Source organism: Takifugu flavidus, unplaced genomic scaffold (genome assembly GCF_003711565.1).
Source record: "Takifugu flavidus isolate HTHZ2018 unplaced genomic scaffold, ASM371156v2 ctg262, whole genome shotgun sequence".
NCBI classification, from domain to species: domain Eukaryota; kingdom Metazoa; phylum Chordata; class Actinopteri; order Tetraodontiformes; family Tetraodontidae; genus Takifugu; species Takifugu flavidus.
This window is the reverse complement of record NW_026621914.1, coordinates 19,416-40,848: the sequence shown is the minus strand read 5'-3', so window position 1 is coordinate 40,848 and position 21,433 is coordinate 19,416. Positions and strand designations below refer to the sequence as shown.

General features: G+C 43.5%; 1 protein-coding gene and 1 long non-coding RNA gene across 6 annotated transcripts in view; one reads left to right on the top strand and one right to left on the bottom strand.

Moving 5' to 3' along the window:
- LOC130520011 (RLA class II histocompatibility antigen, DP beta chain-like) overlaps window positions 1-21,433 on the bottom strand; it is a 46,862-nt gene that overhangs the window by 6,517 nt on the left and 18,912 nt on the right. Inside the window, exon 6 of one of the 5 annotated variants that reach the window (XM_057023570.1) lies at window positions 11,327-11,825. The exons of the other annotated variants lie outside the window; for them this stretch is intronic. Within the exon in view, the coding sequence (XP_056879550.1) occupies window positions 11,791-11,825 (35 nt within the window). The 3' untranslated portion in view covers window positions 11,327-11,790. Of the gene's footprint in view, window positions 1-11,326; window positions 11,826-21,433 lie in introns of those variants that run through there. 5 annotated transcript variants of the gene reach the window in all.
- Window positions 5,813-19,643, top strand: LOC130520012 (uncharacterized). Its single transcript, XR_008948595.1, has 3 exons — window positions 5,813-5,963; window positions 19,005-19,257; window positions 19,424-19,643. It is a non-coding gene; the product is annotated as an uncharacterized LOC130520012 (long non-coding RNA).

Genomic DNA, 21,433 nt, shown 5'->3' with positions numbered 1-21,433 from the left:
TTATTGTAATAATCATATTTCATATATTATAGACGTGTTACTATAAACAACATATGGATGATGGGAACTGTAGGTGACACTGTGTAATACTCCAGACTATCATGCATAGAGGCACAGTGGCGCACTACAAGAGGGGTGATCTAAAAGAGCTCTGCAGTTTGGATTTCGTGTTCTCTGTCTCTAAAGCAAATTTTGTTGTAAGATTGACGTCATTTGGCTTTACAAGCTGCTGTTGTTATTCTCTCTCTCTGTTACCCCGTGTGTGCGTGTGTGTGTGTGTGTGTGTGTGGTGTGTGTGTGTGTGTGTGTGTGTGTGGTGTGTGTGTTCACCTGTTTTTTTTCCGCTTCTCTTAATTTGATCTGATGGATCATTTCTGGACATTCTTCATTGATGAATTGTCCAAAGAAATGGTTCCGAGTCTCATATCTGTTCCACGAATCTTTAATCATTTCTGCAGAAGGAGACAGGGCTTTCCATTTCTGAGCTCCAGCATCAAACTGAATGAAACCCTCTCCATTCACTGCCCAGTTGTCAAAAGCAGATTCAAGCCTCTCGTCTGACGTGATGCAGCCACGCGGCCGCTGAACATCTACAAGGATTGTTTTTTCTTTAGTTAAAGGTTTTAATTCCTCTTAGATGTGTTACAAAGCAAATGTGCTACAAACTTACACAGTGTGTGATTGATGAATTTAGAAAATCTTTGAGAACACCAAAAGCATCATTAAGGGCCACCTCACAGGTCCCAGGTAAGTTGTGGGATTCCAGGACGGGTTTGAAGTGTTCTTGTTGTGTCCCACTGTCACAGTGAGAGATCACAACTCCATCAAACTCTGTAACTTGTTCAAAATGGGGCCCAGATCCAGGCTGAACACGTCCTGTAGACAAGAACTCAAGAGAATGGGAACCTGAAACACACAAACAAATGGAGTCAAAACTCTGGACCCTCACAGTGGGATCAGCGGTTCTGACAAAAATAATCATGTTATAAATTGATCCCAATCTCAGGTCTTGTCAAATTAATATTGAAAGATGTAAACAGTTTAATATTATGGTTAATTATTTTAAACCTTAAGCTGTGAGTCGTATCTGCTCAAATTGGTGGACGGTATCAAAAAAAGCTAAAATATCTCTTTGATCATCATCATTGATCCTCTTTGAGCCAGACCACCACATGTCAGGATAAAAACCCACATCTCATCTCCTCTCATCCTGATCACCAGAACTCCTCAGGGCTGCTTCCTCGTTCCCCTACTATAATCCCTCTTCACACAAACACTCAACTGGACAAAACACCACTAAAAACAAACAACCAGAATGAAAAACAGCCTCTTTCCACAAGCTGTGAAGGAAACATGGAGCAGCAGGATGAGAAACAGGTCAAAAGACCCAACAATAACCCAAAATATCATAATAGATTCCTCATAAACTGAATATAAACAAGGTGTTACTACAGCATCTGAACAGGCACCAATAAGAAAAGAGGTTTAATCTTCACTCTCTTCGTACTCTGTGTGCAGGCATCAAAATCAAAGCAAATCCTCAGATAGTCAACAAACTAAAAAATACATCTGTGTTTGGACAGTTACCTGGGAGATCATTCTTGGTAGTTTGAGACAGTTTGAGAACAACAACCACATGAGGACAACAAAATGAGCTGACTAACACCCAAAAATATTGCAAGAATTAAAGGATTCCTGACTAAACAATCTTGACCAGCTTGTTCATGCATTTGTTTTCAGCAGGCTGGTAACGGTGTTTTGCAGGTTTTAGTTAAAGTTCAGCCAGGTAGCTGCAGCTGAATGGTCTTGTGGGCATAAATACATTTCAGATTGACTTGCGCAGTATGAAACATCCGGACCCTGAAGATTAACTCATGATTCTCACAACCACAAACAAACTTCCTAAGGTGTCGGAAGACAGACAGACAGACAGACAGACAGACACAGACACACAGACCACACACACACACACAGCACACACACACACACAACCACACGCACACACAGGGCAGAGGTACATACACGGAAGTCTACAGTATGCTGCGCTTGCGGCTTTCGGTGTGTCACTGCAGTTCGAAACAGCGACATACGCGGAAGCACTGAAGTTTCCACGTTCGGTTGCACATTTTCGTTTCGAATAGTGTCACTGCCCAAATATCTTCAAGTATCACACCAGCTTCCTGGTGCATTATTCGCTATTGATGTTTTTATTGCAGAGCTAAACAAAACAAAGGGCGTTTTTGAATGTTCTTTAAAAGTCGATGGCATATCACCGACCAGTTGAGGTGTTCAATCAATCACGTCATTTTGAATATTATATATTCATGCAAGAGTTTGGGGAGAGTTGTTTTAATCAGAATCATTGTGTGTTCTTTGATTAGCATGTTGCTCAAAAGGTGTTGGCTGCCTAAAGGAGTCATGTGAGATTGTGAGTCTTTGGGGGGCATCTGAGAGGAACAAGACCAAAATGGGAGAGAAGAGCATCTACACAGAGAGCTGATTGATTGTTTGTCTATTTCTACCTGAGAAAAGCGCAACACAGCGCTCAGAACGTGCGTGTAAGAAAGTTTCCTCAACTTACCGCATTCTGCTGCTGGGAGCAGGATCCAAAACAGAAGACAAATGTTCATCTTCCTAAATGAAGGTCGCTAAACACTTGTTGTCCTCATCTGAAACAGTCTGGAAGAACCATGACGAGGGTTCTTTGTGATAAAGACCGATTCTCTTAAAAGCGCGTCTAAAACGAGAGGAGTTTCGCGGGGGTTTTGCATGAGCGAGAAAGTCGTGGTCCAATAAGAGCGCTGGATACCGCATTGTGGAGCCTTCGCTCAGCTCCAGGAAATTCCCCCCATAGAGGTGGCGTCTGGGTCCAAACACGTGATTCACTGACACCGCCTTCGGACAGTTTGGAATTTTAGCACATAAACTCCTGATAACCGGATTTAAAATGATCAATTTCTAGCAACATAATTTGTGTCTTGGTCTCGTGGGACCTGCTCTTTCTTCTTGTATTCTGACAGACAGCGATGGTGTTTTATTGCTATTTTAGCAACAAAACTGTTTTGGACTCATTTTAAGGCTACAACAAAAATAGTGAGACTTACCTTTGAGCAACAGTGATGTTATGCATGTGAAAAAGAAAACTGGAAGCAAAACAGAGGTGAAAACTTTCAAAAATGTCCGGTCAACACTTGCATGGAGGATGTGTCTTCCACCAAGCGTTTTTCCATCTGCATTGAAACAAACAAAATAACAAAAATTGAATAAAATAACAATAAAACCAAAACAATAAAACAATGTATATGGGTCTACTTTACCTACATGGAAAGTATTGTAATATTTATAATTGTAATAATCATATTTCATATATTATAGACGTGTTACTATAAACAACATATGGATGATGGGAACTGTAGGTGACACTGTGTAATACTCCAGACTATCGTGCATAGAGGCACAGTGGAGCACTACAAGAGGGGTGATCTAAAAGAGCTCTGCAGTTTGGATTTCATGTTCTCTGTCTCTCAAGCAAATTTTGTTGTAAGATTGACGTCATTGGCTTTACAAGCTGCTGTTGTTATTCTCTCTCTCTGTTACCCCGTGTGTGTGTGTGTGTGTGTGTGTGTGTGTGTGTGTGTGTGTGTGTGTGTGTGTGTGTGTGTGTGTGTGTGTGTGTTCACCTGTTCTTTTCTCAACTTCTCTTAATTTGATCTGACGGATCATTTCTGGACACAGTTGTTGGGGTCCAGGGTTGTGCCTGGTCTTCCCTGCAGGGGGGCGTGAGGAGCTCAGTTTGCGCTGCAGGCAGGCGCACGTGTGTGCAATTAACATCGCCACCTACTTAAGGAGGGAGCGCCTGCCCATCAGGGCCAGAGGGTTGTGGTGCTTTGCTTGGCCTGTCTTGTCTTCCCTGCACATTTAAGTAGTGATGTCCAAATGAGGTTTCATGACGCTTTGAAACCTTTTGGACCATTGTGTTGAAAATTGGTTCATTACTCGAAGCTTCAATCATTTCGAACGCGGGCGTCATCCGCTGGCGCATTGGTGGTACTGCAGCCATGCAAAAGGTTGATGACCCAGCAAGCGTGCACTTTGAGTTTTGCTGTTTGTGCACTTTTGATGTTGTATTATTATAATATTATTTTCTATATATTTTAGGAACAGATGGGGGTATGGGCCTAAGGTGCTTGGGTGAACTGGGTGTGCTTATGCATTTTATTTAAAAACAACAGTTTCTCCACAGTCGAGGGTTTGAGGCGGTTTCTCTTTTTTGAAACCATTTCCCCGGCTTTAGAAAACACCCTCTCGCAGGGCACAGAGGATGCTGGGTTGCGAGGAGGTACTGGTTTGCCAGGTGGTACAGGTTTGGGTATCGGGCTTTGTTTGTCGTCCAGTACACCAGAGGGTCCTGTGATCGTTCAAGTGGAGGGGCTGACAGATAACGCTGCACCTCCACTATGGCATCAGCGGTGGCATTCCTGGACGCTCTTGCTTCTTCAGCATCCCTGTCCAGCAGCTTCCACGGATCAATGACTCAAAATAAAACATTACATAAAGTTTAGTCCGTACATGAATCAATGCAAATAAATCTATTGATCAAATTCTATCATTTTTGTACCTTGGGAAGAAGCAGCTGGTTCTGGCTGTGCTGTTGAAGTGGATGGTGGGTCCTCTTGGGTGGGTGCATTCGGCAACAATGCCGCACACTCCGACTTTAACCAGTGCACAGCTGACTCGGCATTTGAAGGGCTTTGGAATCCGAGTGTTTTAAATCTTGGGTCAAGTAATGATGATAAAGAGAAGATGCTTGTGGTTTCTATCCCACTGAGTTTATCATTCATAATTCTATTGAGGTTTATGCCAAGGTCTTTTGCCATTTGTTTGAGTTCCGGCCCGCAACGCAATAAGATTTTTATATTTTATATGTGCACCCCCCCACCCCTGCCTTAAAAGCTCTCAAGCAGTTCCAGCGATGTTCTCTGCTGTGTGACTGATAGGAAAAGGCCGAACTCCCACCAGGGATGTGGAGAGTTCACCTGCATGAATAGCATGACAGGTGACAGCGAGATACGCATCCATGTTGATGGAGGTCCACATATCTGCGGTCAAGCTGACACTGTCAACATTCTGCAGGGCTGCCTTGGCCTTCTCCTTTTCTTCCACATCCCTCCTCTCCACCATGGCTTTAACTGTCTGCCTTGATGGAAGGGTGCATGTGGGATCCAGTTTAGCCACCAGAGCACAGAAGCCAGGATCAGACACCACAGTGAAAGGCTGGGAATCTTTCACTATGAAATCCACTAGAGCTTCATCAAGCTCCTGCTTCCTGCTACATAAAATATGGAAGTTAGCAGAACAAGATTCATTTAGTTAATTAACTAATTCTATACACCCAAACCTGCGCAGTAAAGTTTGAAAGTTACTCTTAATATGCCTGGAACAGCACCCACTCACCTGGTGGAAACGTCATCACAGCAGCCTCATCATTGATGACGTGTTGTTATTATATGTCGGGAACAAAGCAAACACTTCACCTGCAAATTAAAAATGAGATGTGTGTGTGTGGTTTATTATTTGTTACTGTGTGAATAAGAGTTGAAAAATACGTTTGTAACACTTACCTTGTTCGGCGGCACCATTTCAAAGTGGTCCCAGACTTGAGATCTCTTCCTGGTTGGTTCCATGTGTGGCAGGGCGGGTGGCTGCGCTCCGAACAGGTGCCATATGGAGGTAGTGCCTTAATTGGTGGGTGGGGAGAAAAGGTTTATATAAGGCACTGCCTCCAGCTGGCGTTAGTTGTTTTCCTCTTCGACAGTACGGCGGGGTTACGGCTTATCTGGGCGGTTCGACCAACAGAAACTGTTTCACAGCGCGAGCTGTCTGGCAGCGCCAAGAAGGTTGGTGCTTCCTCCCGCCTAGAGCGCTTTGCCGTGAGGGCACGCGCGCTAGTTTGCACTGGGCAGGTAAGGCGCAGCAATGCGCGTCACTGACTCCCCCACTCACTCGGTTGATAAATGTTAATGGGGCTGTTCTTGCTGCAGTTGGCTGACGTCAGTGGGTCGCGATGCCCCAGCGGGAACCCCTCACGGAGTGGGGGCGCCACCAAACACAGTCGGCACGGACTACCTCGCGTACTGGACCCACGCTTTTACCCACACAACACTCTTGCCTTCTGACTTTGATCATTTAATTTCTCTGTCAACACTGCTCCTGCTTTTAATGGTTATACACCCCCATATCCTTGGCCACCCCATCACCCTTCCACCCAAAACTCCCCTTTTGTGCTGTCTCCTCCCAACTCACTAGCAGAACCCCCTTTGTAAGATGTTCATTCCTCTGACCTCTTGAATGAATCCAGTAATTAGCAGCCAACTGTTTCCTCTTCAGCCACAGTGGCATTTCCCCCCCCTGTTCCTGGAGCGCACACACAGGTGAGATTTTGACTGGCCCATGTAGAGTCTAAGTCAGGGTCGGCAACCCAAAATGTTGAAAGAGCCATATTGGACCAAAAAAACAAGAAACAAATCTGTCTGGAGCCGCAAAAAATTAAAAGCCTTATAATGAAGGCAACACAGGCGGTAAGTGTCTATATTAGCTGTATTAGCCTACTTTCCAAATGGTAAGTAGGCCACAAATACATAATGAGCATTCATGATTGTAGCTACAACGGTCCAATGAAATAATGGCCACGCATCATACAGATGTCTTTTGAAAAGAACCCTACAAGTGACCTATCAAAGGAAACATACATAAAGAACAATACATTTTTAAGCCATTTCAACAATAACGAATTGAGACAAATGAAATTATGACCATTTTAAAAATGTAAAATAAATATTGAATGAATTTTTCAATTAACATGTCTCTCAGACAGTTACAATGATGAAATGTTTATTTTCCTGCCGCGCATCCTGGAGAGAATGACGCCCCATGTGACCACTCTGCTGTACGATGGTGCTTTAAGTTTAACTTCCATTATCATGGGATGTTTTTAAACTTTAAGAATGTTTGTCACGTTTTCTCTCCGACAAAATTATATTAAAACAATTTCCATTTTCATATTTTTGAAAAAGCTCAGGGAGCCACTAGGGCGGCGCCAAAGAGCCGCATGCGGCTCCAGAGCCGCGGGTTGCCGACCCCTGGTCTAAGTGCTTGCACCGGGATCATATCCAGCAAAGTTCTGAAATCAGCTACATTGCTGCGATCTCATTATATTTACCACTTTTTTCTTTTACATTAACTTACTACCTGCCTGATATGATCCTTCCAGCTCAGCCTCTGGTCAAAGTAGATACCAAGGAAGCGGAAACTCTCAACCCTTTCTAACACACTCCCATATGTTTTTAGATTGCTCTCTCCTACCCTCTTTCTTGTTAATACTTTGTCTTTTCAGATGAAAGCTTAAGGCCCCATTTAATCCCCCCGTCTTTAACTTTACTTTACTTCCCCTCCTGCATCCTCTTGACAATATACTGGAAGTTCCTCCCTCTTGTCCAAGGAGCCCCATCGTCAGAAAACAGCGACCTCCTCGTACCATCGGAATACTTGGAAATATATATTCAATCATTTATCATTAGTGAATAAAGATTTGGACTGACCACTGAACGCTGTGTAGCGTTTTCAACGATGTTTTGTCTTGACATTTCTGCCCCCATCCTCACCTGGATGGATCTATCACTTCGCTTTTTTACCCACTCTCACTGCTATTTTCCTGCTGGTAAGAAAGTTCCTGATCCATGCTGTTGATGTGATATAATTTCATAAGCAGTCCATCCTTTCCCATCATATCATATCCTTTTTCTATATAAAAAATACAGCATTACACTTTCTTTATTGATCTGGACTGTCCTTATCTCATTCTCTAAATGTAAAACCTACTGTGCTGCTTCTTTTCCTAAACCCACTTTTATATCATTTTCAGTTTTTCCCTGGTTTCTAAATAAGAGTTCAGCCTTTCATTAATCAATTTTTTTTCCATAGTTTTGCCTACAAAGGTTGTTAGATCTATTGTTCTGTAGCTCTCTAGCAAACCCGGGTCCTTACTTGGCTTACAGATTGGTACAATAGCAGTTTCTTTCCATTGATTAGGTCATTTTCCCTCCCCTCACAGCTTATTATACAATTTCAATAATGCCCCTTTACTTTGAACACTAATTTTATCTAATATAATTTATTTGGTCTTCCCTGGAGTTGTTTTTCCAGCTTTTTAAAAATGCGTTATTTGTATTGTCATTGAAAACCTTGTCACACTTGCCTTTTTCTTTCAATCCTGCCTTCTTTCTCTTTATTACTCAAATTTTCTGTGCTTTTTGTTTTAGCAAATATTTGTGCTATTAGTGCTGCTGATTATTTGTCCTCTACAATAAAGTTCCCTTCATCTTCCATAACTGGGCATCCCTATTCTTGTCTACTTCCTAACATTCTTGTGATCATACCCCACAGTCTTGTCATTGGTGTCTTCCTACCAAGCGACTCGATACGATACTTTCTCCAGACTCCCGTCTGTTCCTCTTATCACTCCCCTCGCTGTGAGGAGATTCCCCTCGTCTTATTCCTCTCCCTCTCCCCTTCAGTTCCTTGTCTGTGTTTCCCGTGTCTGTTTCCAGGCTGGGAGGGGCTGCTTCCTGCTTCACTCCCATCGTGCGATCTACACACCTGGAACTCGTCTTCAGAAAATCACCTTCACCTGTCTCCTGGTTTAAAAGACTGGTCCACGCTTCCATCATGGCCAATTTGTGGTGCAGCCCTCTGTGATCGCCCATTCAGATGTCTGTTCGTGCCACCCAGCCTGCTCTGACAAAGACTTTATTAGCTCTGGTTCTTTGAGGGATTCTGCTGCCACCTTTTCAGTAAAGTTTAGTCTGGTCAATCTACTCGGTCCTGTGTGTGTCTGCTGCTCCTAAAACGAGCTGCTGTCTGCTGTTCCTTATAATTTATTAAAGTCTTGAGTTTCGGGTTGTTGTTTTTTTTTTTCATTTTTAAAATTTCTTTTATTTACTTCTTGGAATAGTTACATTTGCTGCTTCAGTTATAAATTGACATATTTCATTATTCAGTTCTGGTTTACACCAACTGCCCTTAGTTTGCCCCAGCAAATATTCTGAACGTATCCATTTGCTCCCTCACATTTCCATCTTCCTCCTCCTTTGTTCCGACCCCTAACGCTTTCAGTTTCTAGACCTATTGGATGATGGTCTCTACCCACTGTGCTGCTTCTCAACACTTCCCAGTTGCTTTTCCATGTTAAAACCTGTGATGCCGATGTGTGATCTCTTGATGGCTCGGTGCCCTTTGCCACTTTCACCCTCACGGCCAAACCAGTATTCAAGCATGCCTTTGTCATCTAACATGTCTTCCATTACTTCGAGTCCTCCTGATATCCCCCCATGTGCATTAAAATCTCCACACCAAACTATCTTTCAACTTAATAAACCCAAATTTGGTTTGAGTCATTCCTCTTGTACACAAATAATATCCACGTGTTCCTGTAATTCAGGGATATATTTTTTTACTTTTGCCTGTTTGTGATGAGACTTTGACCATTCCAAGGTCAGAAAAGGTGATGATCAGGGTTGTCTGTTGTCACTCTTTGAACAGGGAACCAGCAGTGATGAGCAGCTCACTCTTCCTCTCAACATAGTTTTAGCTCATAACCAACACCAGGCTGCTTCAGCTACCTTTACCAGACTGAACTGCTTCTGTCCTCATCTGAGCTCCATCAGCAGATTCAACACTGACAGGAGGAAATCACTGAGGTCACCATGACAACGAAACAGGATGTAGCTTCATTTGGCTTTACAAGCTGCTGTTGTTATTCTCTGTTACCCCACATGTGTGTGTGTGGTTGTGGTGTGTGTGTGTGTGTGTGTGTGTGTGTGTGTGTGTGTGTTGTGTGTGTGTGTGTGTGTGTGGTGTGTGTTGACCTGTTCTTTTCTCAACTTCTTAATTTGATCTGTTGGATAATTTCTGCACAGTGTTCCTTGATGAAGTGTCCCAACAAATGGTTCTGAGCCTCACGGTTGTTCCACAAATCTTTAATCATTTCTGCAGGCGACAGATGACAGAACAGTGTCCCTGAACCTGTTCAGCCAGTGTTCTGCCCTAAACCTTCTACATTCAGAGGTTTCTGTGTGGATTCGCTTTGTATGAAAAGTACTGGTGTTTCAGCAGGACATTACCGGTACTTTAATGACCAGAAAAAGACTAAAATATGAGACCAAATATGTAACTAAACCTGGCCAAATTAAGTTATTTTTTCAAAATGGGTACAACACAAATGAACTAAAAGAGTCAGTGGTCATTTCATGAAACATCCTGGGAGAACTTCCAAACTGCACTGATAAAGCTGCGATCCCAGGGGATTGGAACCCACAACCTTGTTGCTGTGATGAGACAATGTTAACCACCTCATCTAATCAGACATTCCCTCATGTAAATGAAAATAAACATTATCACACAGGCTCTTAACAAAAATAAAACTCATTTATTGCAGGAAGTAAAAACATACAATATTTACAAACATTTAATAATGAAAAAAAGCGAAACTCTTAATGATTTCACACATCAAGTTCTGCAAGTTATTTTACAAACACTATTAAAACAGTTTATTATTTTACACACAATATTAGTGGACCAGTTTCACATGAATTTGTTAGATTCTTCTAGGAAGAACTTCATAACATAAGACGGGTCAAAGTGCTCAAGCTTTCCATAGTTTGGCTTCTTAAAACAGATGACAGTCAGTGAAGGTTAGACCCGTGTCTGTAGCATAAATCAAATCAATATTTATTTATATAGCGTCTTTTACAATCAAAATTGTTTCAAGGCGCTTTCCAGAATCCCAGGGCCTGACCCCAGATAAGCAACAGTGGCAAGGAAAAACTCCCCTTTAACAGGAAGAAACCTTGAGCAGGACCAGGCTCATGTAGGGGGACCCTCCTGCTGATGGGGGGCTGGGTAGAGAGAGAGGAGGGGGGGAGGACAGGTAGAGGAGAGAATAGGTAGGAGAGGAGAGGGAGAGGCTCAGAAACACATACAAAAATACACTATACAGCGGGTCAGCGGGGCCGGAGGTCATCACGCAGCTCCGAAGGCGGCGATACCTGTAAATGAATAGTGGGGGGGGGGGGGGAGAAGCAGAAAAACTATACAAGAATCAGCATAACTAGTCTGCTTGATGAGGAGGAGAGGAGAGGAGAGGAGAGGAGAGAAGAGGAGAGGAGAGGAGAGGAGAGGAGAGGAGAGGAGAGGAGAGGAGAGGAGAGGAGAGGAGAGGAGAGAGAAGGAGAGAGGAGAGGAGAGGAGACCATGACCCAGTGGGGTGACAGAGGCCTGTCAGGTGATCATGTTTCCGGACCCCGGCAGCCTTGGCCTATAGCAGCATAACTGAGATGTGACCTAACGATTAGACGACCCCATAAGTATGATAATCTGTCTGTCTATGATAGTAACTGGAACTGCAGAATTAGTAACAATAAGCTTTTTCAAAGAGGTAGGTTTTAAGTCTGATCTTAAAAGTAGCGATGGAGCCTCCCGTACCTGGACAGGGAGCTGGTTCCATAGCAGGGGGGCCTGGTAGCTAAATGCCAAAGCTCTGCTACTGGATGACAACACAGTCCAAATATTACAGTACATGTGACTTTGGATCCTCTGTTCAGGTCTATACGTTTCTATAGACGTGCACTTTCAGCATGAAGAGTAAAACATCCTGGATCATTGATGTCGTCTCTGCTCAAGTCCTCCGTGGATAAAATCCATCTTCCCCCAGTTATTCATCAATGGACTCATGAGTTAAGTTTCCTTCACCACTTTTTCCTCTCTTGTGACTATGAAGAAATAAAATGAAGGAACAATTAATAGATGCTGACAGGTGTATTTCACAAGAAACATCATTAACATTCTATTAATGCAGGGCCACAATAGTAAAATATCAGCTCACAGACTGACTTGAAAGTTACAATCAAAGAAGTGAGACTTACACACAAGAGTCATTACGGAGATTAAACAACAAACTGTAAAGATGATGCCGATAATTCTCCAAAGCGTCATCTGGATGTAAAGGATGTGTCGTCCATCAAGTGTGTTTCCATCTGCTCATAAAAGAGTATAAACAACAAAAACATGATTATTGTAATCACCAAACTGGCCATACTTTACTCTATGCAGCATGTCGTCATATGTGTTATTGTAATAAACTTATTTTTAATATTTTGAAAGCTGTGCTCCGAATAACAGAAAGTGTAACTGACTCTATTTAGAGTATTTCAACTGTTACATTTATTAACTGTCTGGACCAACGTGACATGCCGACAGTTGTCTGAGGCCTGGACACAGACTGAAGCTCAACGTTGCGCACTGATAATTCTGTGCCAAGACGATAGAAAGGTGGGTGGCTGCGCTGCTGCAGCGCCCCCTGCTGGCAGAGGGTGATTCTGTGCATTCCACTGCCTGTACCAAACTGTAACTCTGTAGTAGCTCGTTTCTTTCTGGAAACATGTGAAGCACGTTAAATGTTGTTAATTACCGTAAATGGGATGAAAAAAAAAAATAAAACTTGTGGAGAGACATAAAAAAATTCTCAAATAAGTTTCAACAATATCGAAACAGCCGTTTCTGACAGAGTTAATGACCAACACTGCTGTAATCTCAGCCAGAAAAGATCCAAAGGTCTGCTTTCAGACGGAGGAAGACCAGAGAATCACCAGGAACGTTTCAGAGCTTCTTCATGAGGGACTTTTACCAGAGTACCCAACACACCAGAACCCCCCCAGCAACAATAAGATCCCACTGGCCTGTGTGCAGCCTGGATCATGACTCAATAACAATCATGCAGCAGTATGTAAATGTAAAGTTCTCACCCCACATGACAGTGATGGTTCTGTCTTCTGTTTGGACAACACAGCCATAGATGTTGGTGTGGATCAGGGGGACCTCAGCTGTCAGGATGAGGATCACTGATCCATCCCCAGAAGGCAACGGGCCAGTTACAGTGATCCAGTTTGCCTTGGTGGCCCCGTCTTCAGTCAGAGACACTGAACGCACTGATTTGTCAGTACTGGTGACGTGGCACTTCAGCAATGCCCTGGTTCTGTCAACAGGGTTGGCAAACACACGGAGATCTGCAGGAGGATAGAAAAGGTGATGATCAGGGTGGGACCAGCCAGGGAAGAAAAGATACTTTTGTATGTGTTCAGGTTAATTCCTGAATTATGTCCAATGAGCCAAATCTGTGTGGTTGTTAGATTTTACATGCTATGTCATAAAAAACAGGTATTTCATGAATCTGTGTAAGTCCTCACAAAGATACAAGTACAAATATATGTGTGTGTTTATTCACCTGTTCTTTTTTCCCCGTTTCTCTAATTTGATCTGATGGATCATTTCTAGACAGTATCTCCTGATGAATTGTCCAAACAAATGGTTCCGAGCCTCATAGCCGTTCCACGAATCTTTAATCATTTCTGCAGAAGGAGACAGGGCTTTCCATTTCTGAGCTCCAGCATCAAACTGAATGAAACCTCTCCATTCACTGCCCAGTTGTCAAAAGCAGATTCAAGCCTCTCGTCTGACGTGATGCAGCCACGCCGCCGCTGAACATCTACAAGGATGTTTTTTTTCTCTTTATTAAAGGTTTTAATTCCTCTTAGATGTGTTACAAAGCAAATGTGCTACAAACGTACTCCGTGTGTGATTGATGAATTTAGAAATCGCTTTGAGAGCATCAAAAACATCATAACATGCTGCTGTGCAGGTCCCAGGTAAGTTGTGGGATTCCAGGACGGGTTTGAAGTGTTCTGTTGTGTCCCACTGTCACAGTGAGAGATCACAACTCCATCAAACTCTGTAACTTGTTCAAAATGGAGCCCAGATCCAGGCTGAACACGTCCTGTAGACAAGAACTCAAGAGAATGGGAACCTGAAACACACAAACAAATGGAGTCAAAACTCTGGACCCTCACAGTGGGATCAGCGGTTCTGACAAAAATAATCATGTTATAAATTGATCCCAATCTCAGGTCTTGTCAAATTAATATTGAAAGATGTAAACAGTTTAATATTATGGTTAATTATTTTAAACCTTAAGCTGTGAGTCGTATCTGCTCAAATTGGTGGACGGTATCAAAAAAGCTAAAATATCTCTTTGATCATCATCATTGATCCTCTTTGAGCCAGACCACCACATGTCAGGATAAAAACCCACATCTCATCTCCTCTCATCCTGATCACCAGAACTCCTCAGGGCTGCTTCCTCGTTCCCCTACTATAATCCCTCTTCACAAACACTCAACTGGACAAAACACCACTAAAAACAAACAACCAGAATGAAAAACAGCCTCTTTCCACAAGCTGTGAAGGAAACATGGAGCAGCAGGATGAGAAACAGGTCAAAAGACCCAACAATAACCCACAATATCATAATAGATTCCTCATAAACTGAATATAAATAAGGTTTACTACAGCACCTGAACAGGCACAAATAAGAAAAGAGGTTTAATCTCCACTCTCTTCGTACTCTGTGTGCAGGCATCAAAATCAAAGCAAATCCTCAGATAGTCAACAACTAAAAAATACATCTGTGTTTGGACAGTTACCTGCAACTTTCATGCATATGCTTTTGATATTAAAATATTAAATAAATATTAAAACACACACACAGGACAGCGGTACTTTAGCAGATGATTCATCAACCGGAAGTCTCAGTGTGCAGTACTGCTGCGCCCCCTAACGGCTCAGTCAGGAACGCCCCCTCGCACTGGAAACGGAAGCACTGGAGTTTCCACGTTCCGTGACCCATGTTGGCGTTTAGAATAGTGTCACTGCCCAAATATCTTCAAGTATTTCACCAGCTTCCTGGTGCATTATTCGCTATTGATGTTTTTATTGCAGAGCTAAACAAAAACAAAGGGCGTTTTTGAGTTTTTTTTATAGTTTTATATTTATATTCTATTTTAAATGATTCTATTTTATTTCTTATTGTACTCTCTTTTTATTATCTTTAATAGGTTTTTATGGTGTGAGTCTTTGGGGGACATCTGAGAGGAACAAGACCAAATGTGGGAGAAGAGCATCTACACAGAGAGCTGATTGATTGTTTGTCTATTTCTACCTGAGAAAAGCGCAACACAGCGCTCAGAACGTGCGTGTAAAGAAAGTTCCTCCTCCTCAACTTACCGCATTCTGCCGCTGGGAGAAGGATCCAAAACAGAAGACAAATGTTCATCTTCCTAAATGAAGGTCGCTAAACACTTGTTGTCCTCATCTGAAACAGTCTGTTTGGAAGCACCATGACGAGGGTTCTTTGTGATAAAGACCGATTCTCTTAAAAGCGCGTCTCAAACGAGAGGAGTGTCGCTGGAATTTGAATGAGTGAGAGCGAGATAGTCGTGGTCCAATAAGAGCGCTGGATACCGCATTGGCGGAGCCTCCGTTCAGCACCAGGAAATTCCCCCCATAGAGGTGACGTCTGGGTCCAAACACGTGTTCACTGACACCGCCTTCGGACAGTTTGGAATTTTAGCACATAAACTCCTGATAACCGGATTTAAAATGATCAATTTCTCGCAACATAATTTGTGTCTTGGTCTCGTGGGACCTGCTCTTTCTTCTTGTATTCTTGACAGACAGCGATGGTGTTTTATTGCTATTTTAGCAACAAAACTGTTTTGGACTCATTTTAAGGCTACAACAAAAATAGTGAGACTTACCTTTGAGCAACAGTGATGTTATGCATGTTAAAAAGAAAACTGGAAGCAAAACAGAGGTGAAAACTTTCAAAAATGTCCGGTCAACACTTGCATGGAGGATGTGTCTTCCACCAAGTGTTTTTCCATCTGCATTGAAACAAACAAAATAACAAAAATTGAATAAAATAACAATAAAACCAAAACAATGAAACAATGTATATGGGTCTACTTTACTTTACATGGAAAGTATTGTAATATTTATAATTGTAATAATCATATTTCATATATTATAGACGTGTTACTATAAACAACATATGGATGATGGGAACTGTAGCTGACACTGTGTAATACTCCAGACTATCATGCATAGAGGCACAGTGGAGCACTACAGGAGGGGTGATCTAAAAGAGCTCTGCAGTTTGGATTTCATGTTCTCTGTCTCTAAAGCAAATTTTGTTGTAAGATTGACTTCATTTGGCTTTACAAGCTGCTGTTGATATCTCTCTCTCTCTCCGTTACCCGTGTGTGTGTGGTGTGTGTGTGTGTGTGTGTGTGTGTGTGTTGTGTGTGTGTGTGTGTGTGTGTGTGTGTGTGTGTGTGTTCACCTGTTCTTTTCTCAACTTCTCTTAATTTGATCTGACGGATCATTTCTGGACACAGTTGTTGGGGTCCAGGGTTGTGCCTGGTCTTCCCTCCAGGGGGCGTGAGGAGCTCAGTTTGCGCTGCAGGCAGGCGCACGTGTGGGCAATTAACATCTGGCCACCTACTTAAGGAGGGAGCGCCTGCCCATCAGGGCCAGAGGGTTGTGGTGCTTTGTGGAGTGTTGCCCCAGTGTTGCTGTGCTTGGCCTGTCTTGTCTTCCCTGCGCATTTAAGTAGTGATGTCCAAATGAGGTTTCATGACGCTTTGAACCCTTTTGGACCATTGTGTTGAAAATTGGTTCATTACTCGAAGCTTCAATCATTTCGAACGCGGGCGCCATCTGCTGGCGCATTGGTGGTACTGCAGCCATGCAAAAGGTTGATGACCCAGCAAGCGTGCACTTTGAGTTTTGCTGTTTGTGCACTTTTGATGTTGTATTATTATTATATTATTTTTCTATATATTTTAGGAACAGATGGGGGGTATGGGCCTAAGGTGCTTGGGTGAACTGGTGTGCTTATGCATTTTTATTTAAAAAACAACAGTTTCTCCACAGTCGAGGGTTTGAGGCGGTTTCTCTTTTTTGAAACTATTTCCCCGGCTTTAGAAAACACCCTCTCGCAGGGCACAGAGGATGCTGGTGTTGCGAGGTACTGGTTTGCCAGGTGGTACAGGTTTGGGTACAGGGCTTTGTTTGTCGTCCAGTACACCAGAGGGTCCTGTGATCGTTCAAGTGGAGGGGCTGACAGATAACGCTGCACCTCCACTATGGCATCAGCGGTGGCATTCCTGGACACTCTTGCTTCTTCAGCATCCCTGTCCAACAGCTTCCACAGACCAATGACTCAAAATAAAACATTACATAAAGTTTAGTCCGTACATGAATCAATGCAAATAAATCTATTGATCCAAATTCTATCATTTTTGTACCTTGGGAAGAAGCAGCTGGTTCTGGCTGTGCTGTTGAAGTGGATGGCGGGTCCTCTTGGGTGGGTGCATTACGCAACAATGCCGCACACTCCGATTTTAACCGGTGCACAGCTGACTCGGCATTTGAAGGGCTTTGGAATCCGAGTGTTTTAAATCTTGGGTCAAGTAATGATGATAAAGAGAAGATGCTTGTGGTTTCTATCCCACTGAGTTTCATTCATAATTCTATTGAGGTTTATGCCAAGGTCTTTTGCCATTTTGTTTGAGTTCTGTGCCATCAGCTCACTCAAAGCATGCTTCAGCATTTTTATCAGGGGTGTTATTTTTGATCCCGACACCTCTTTTCATGTGAGCTCTACGGTGGCAGCATGAAAAGGTGACGGTATCTTCCTACACTCAGATGCACACTCAAAGTCATTTGCAGTCAATAGGTCCAAATCTGTGGGCAGAGTGGTCAGAGCAGCGGCAGCTGCATCCCTCTGCTCATAAAGACGCTGCAGCAGCTCATAGGTGCTATTCCATCTTGTGTCTACTTCAATTATTAGTTTTGTGACAGGACGGCCCATTTGCACCTGGATCTGCTGCAGCTTCTCTTTAGCGGTGGTGCTTGATTTAAAATAGGTGATCATCCGCCTCGTTTTTGATCTTATATTATCTAGCCCAGGAGTAGCATCCATGGCCTTTTTGACAATCAAGTTTAGTGCGTGAGCCAGGCAGACGGCGTGCTGCACCCGCAGAATATTTGCTGCACCCGCAGAATATTTGCTGCACCCGCAGAATATTTGCTGCAGCATCAGTCACCAAGCACCTCACCTTCTCTTCAAGAGCCCATTCCCTTAAAATCTCTCGAGCAGTTCCAGCGATGTTCTCTGCTGTGTGACTGATAGGAAAAGGCCGAACTCCCACCAGGGTGGTGGAGAGTTCACCTGCATGAATAGCATGACAGGTGACAGCGAGATACGCATCCATGTTGATGGAAGTCCACATATCTGCGCTCAAGCTGACACTGTCAACATTCTGCAGGGCTGCCTTGGCCTTCTCCTTTTCTTCCACTTCCCTCCTCTCCACCATGGCTTTAACTGTCTGCCTTGATGGAAGGGTGCATGTGGGATCCAGTTTAGCCACCAGAGCACGGAAGCCAGGATCAGACACCACAGTGAAAGGCTGGGAATCTTTCACTATGAAATCCACTAGAGCTTCATCAAGCTCCTGCTTCCTGCTACATAAAATATGGAAGTTAGCAGAACAAGATTAATTTAGTTAATTAACTAATTCTATACACCCAAACCTGCGCAGTAAAGTTTAAAAGTTACTCTTAATATTGCCTGGAACAGCACCCACTCACCTGGTGGAAACGTCATCACAGCAGCCTCATCATTGATGACGTGTTGTTATTATATGTCGGGAACAAAGCAAACACTTCACCTGCAAATTAAAAATGAGATGTGTGTGTGGTTTGTTATTTGTTACTGTGTGAATAAGAGTTGAAAAATACGTTTGTAACACTTACCTTGTTCGGCGGCACCATTTCAAAGTGGTCCCAGACTTGAGATCTCTTCCTGGTTGGTTCCATGTGTGGCAGGGCGTGGCCTGCCCTCCGAACAGGTGCCATATGGAGGTAGTGCCCGCCTAGAGCGCTTTGCCGTAAGGGCACGCGCGCTAGTTCACCCTGGGCAGGTAAGGCGCAGCAATGCGCGTCACTGACTCCCCCACTCGGTTGATAAACGTAATGGGCTGTTCTTGCTGCAGTTGGCTGCCGGCTGGCGTCAGTGGGTCGCGTTGCCCCAGCGGGAACCCCTCACGGAGTGGGGGCGCCACCAAACACAGTCGGCACGGACTATCTCGCGTACTGGACCCACTGCTGCTTTGGCTCGGTCCTTTGGTTCGGGATTCTCTCTCTCCCTCTCCCCTCGCTCCCCTTTGCTCGGAGAAACGGCGCTGAGACGTGGTGGTGCCGCCGAGGCGACCACGGAGCTTTTGCCTAAATTTTAGACTCTTAACAGTGTGTAAATTGTATCAATTTATATTTACTTTTTTAGGTTTTGTTGCTTTTCGTTTCTTGGTTGACGTTGTTCTTTTAGACGACCTGGTCACCATTTATTTGCCTGTGCGCTCGTCGCGTCTGATTATCATTGTAAATTTAATTGTTCTCTTTTCTTTGTGGACAGGTGCTGCGGGCCACGGCGGGGACCCAACCCCTGGTGGAGGGCGTTTTACCACACCTTTCGTGTGTAGTAGTTTTGTTTGCAGTTGCACGGGTGTTTTTAGTTTGTTTATTTCCCCTAATTGAGTTTCACCTGCCGGTGGGGCCCCAGCCCTGTCCACCCCTTTTGTTTGATTTTTGTACAGCCGAGCTATTTCGGTGTTGAGTTGTATTTAATAAAATTGTAGTGCCTAACCCTCAATCCTGTCTCTGCCTCTGGAACCGAACCGTATCTGCGCGTGCCTGTTTCCGGTTAATTCCTGGGGTGAAATTCCCCAGGTGGCGTTGTCATTCACCGTTCCACCTCTCTCCACCCCGCCACACCAGCATTTTCTCCTTAACAAAACAAAGCTCATGTGTGCGCCTCCCGGTCACCAATAGCGGCTCCAACCCTGCAGTGCAGGGCTCGCGGGTCGCCAGGAGAGGGCGCTAGAACTGCAACTTCAGGTAAACATGAGTAATCATTACAAGTGGTTCGGGAATTCACAAAAGCTTAATTTGCCCATCATTACTTTTTGTCCTGATCGGAACCAGACAAATCTACCGAGCTTCATCTTGTTGTTGTTCTTCCACTATTTCTTTTGGTTTTAAAGGCAGTTGGCATCTATATTGGAGCTGCCACCTTCTGGTCCTCTATCTAGCGTATCCATCCTTCCATCCTTTTTACTAGACCAGTACGTAAGAAATTTATAAAGCTCTTTCCTCCCACCTGAACTCTCTACCCAGCTCATCCACATCCACCATTCCCAGTTTCCTCAGTCCATCCATCATCATCTTCCTTTCCTCACTATTATGCCTACATATTAAAAGCACATGTTCTGTTGTCTCCAGTTCATGACACTGCTCACATAGATGGATGCTTCTCCACAATGTATAGCATATTGTCTAAGTTGCTCTGCCTAATTCTTAACCTTGTTATTATAACCTGCTCTTTCCTGCTCTTTTCCCTTCTCCTTGATGCATTGTCCCTCCTTTGTATTGGAAAGAAGATGCCTCCCCTTGACCTCTGTTTCCCCGCTCTGTTGCCACTGCTCATTTGCTTTTACCCACACAACACTCTTGCCTTCTGACTTTGATCATTTAATTTCTCTCTCAACACTGCTCCTCTTCTCTGCTTCCTTTGCCAACCTCTCTGCCCTTTCATTCCTCAAGATCCCCATGTGAGCTGGGGTCCACAGAAACAACACAAAGCCCCTTCCCTGCACCTTTCCTCCACTCTCTGATTATATTTATTACTAAACTTTGAGCTTTTGATGCTCCTGTTTTGATGCTTGTTAATGCTGATACTGAATCACTACAAGTTACTGCCTTCTGGATGTTGTTCTGATAAACCCACTGAACTGCCACATGAATTGCAACAAATTCAGTAGCAAATACACTAATGTAATCTGATGTTCTTTTGCTATACTCAAAGTTTCTAGAAGGTGCAGACACAGTTGCATCTGTTTGTGTCCTTTGAGCCATCAGTATAGACCTGAAGCTAATCCTTAGATCTGCTGTCCACCTTAGAATAGAACTGGCTTTTAATACCAGAATCTTTCTTCTCATGCTTGTCTTTGATAAACTTACTACCTGCCTGATATGATCCTTCCAGCTCAGCCTCTGGTCAAAGTAGATACCAAGGAAGCGGAAACTCTCAACCCATCGCAAACTGATCAAGTGCATTTTCCACACTGGTCGCAAATTTCAACGTCTGCACAAAGGCTACAAGAGAAGTTCCAATGGAGTTAAAGTAACTTAGAATCAAGCGTTAGACTGTTGTTCAAAGAACATAAACGGTGAAAATGTGCTAATTTGCACACATAGAAACAGATCATAGAGAAATAGATCCACAAAGTCTTTATTTTCGCTTCATAACCTCCCTTTTCATTTACTCCCAGGAGTTTATTACAGCATGTTCTTTGCTATTAAAGACTTGCCAACACATCACAGCCACAGGTGTTTATCAGGGCGGCTGTTTTACAGCCAGCATAGA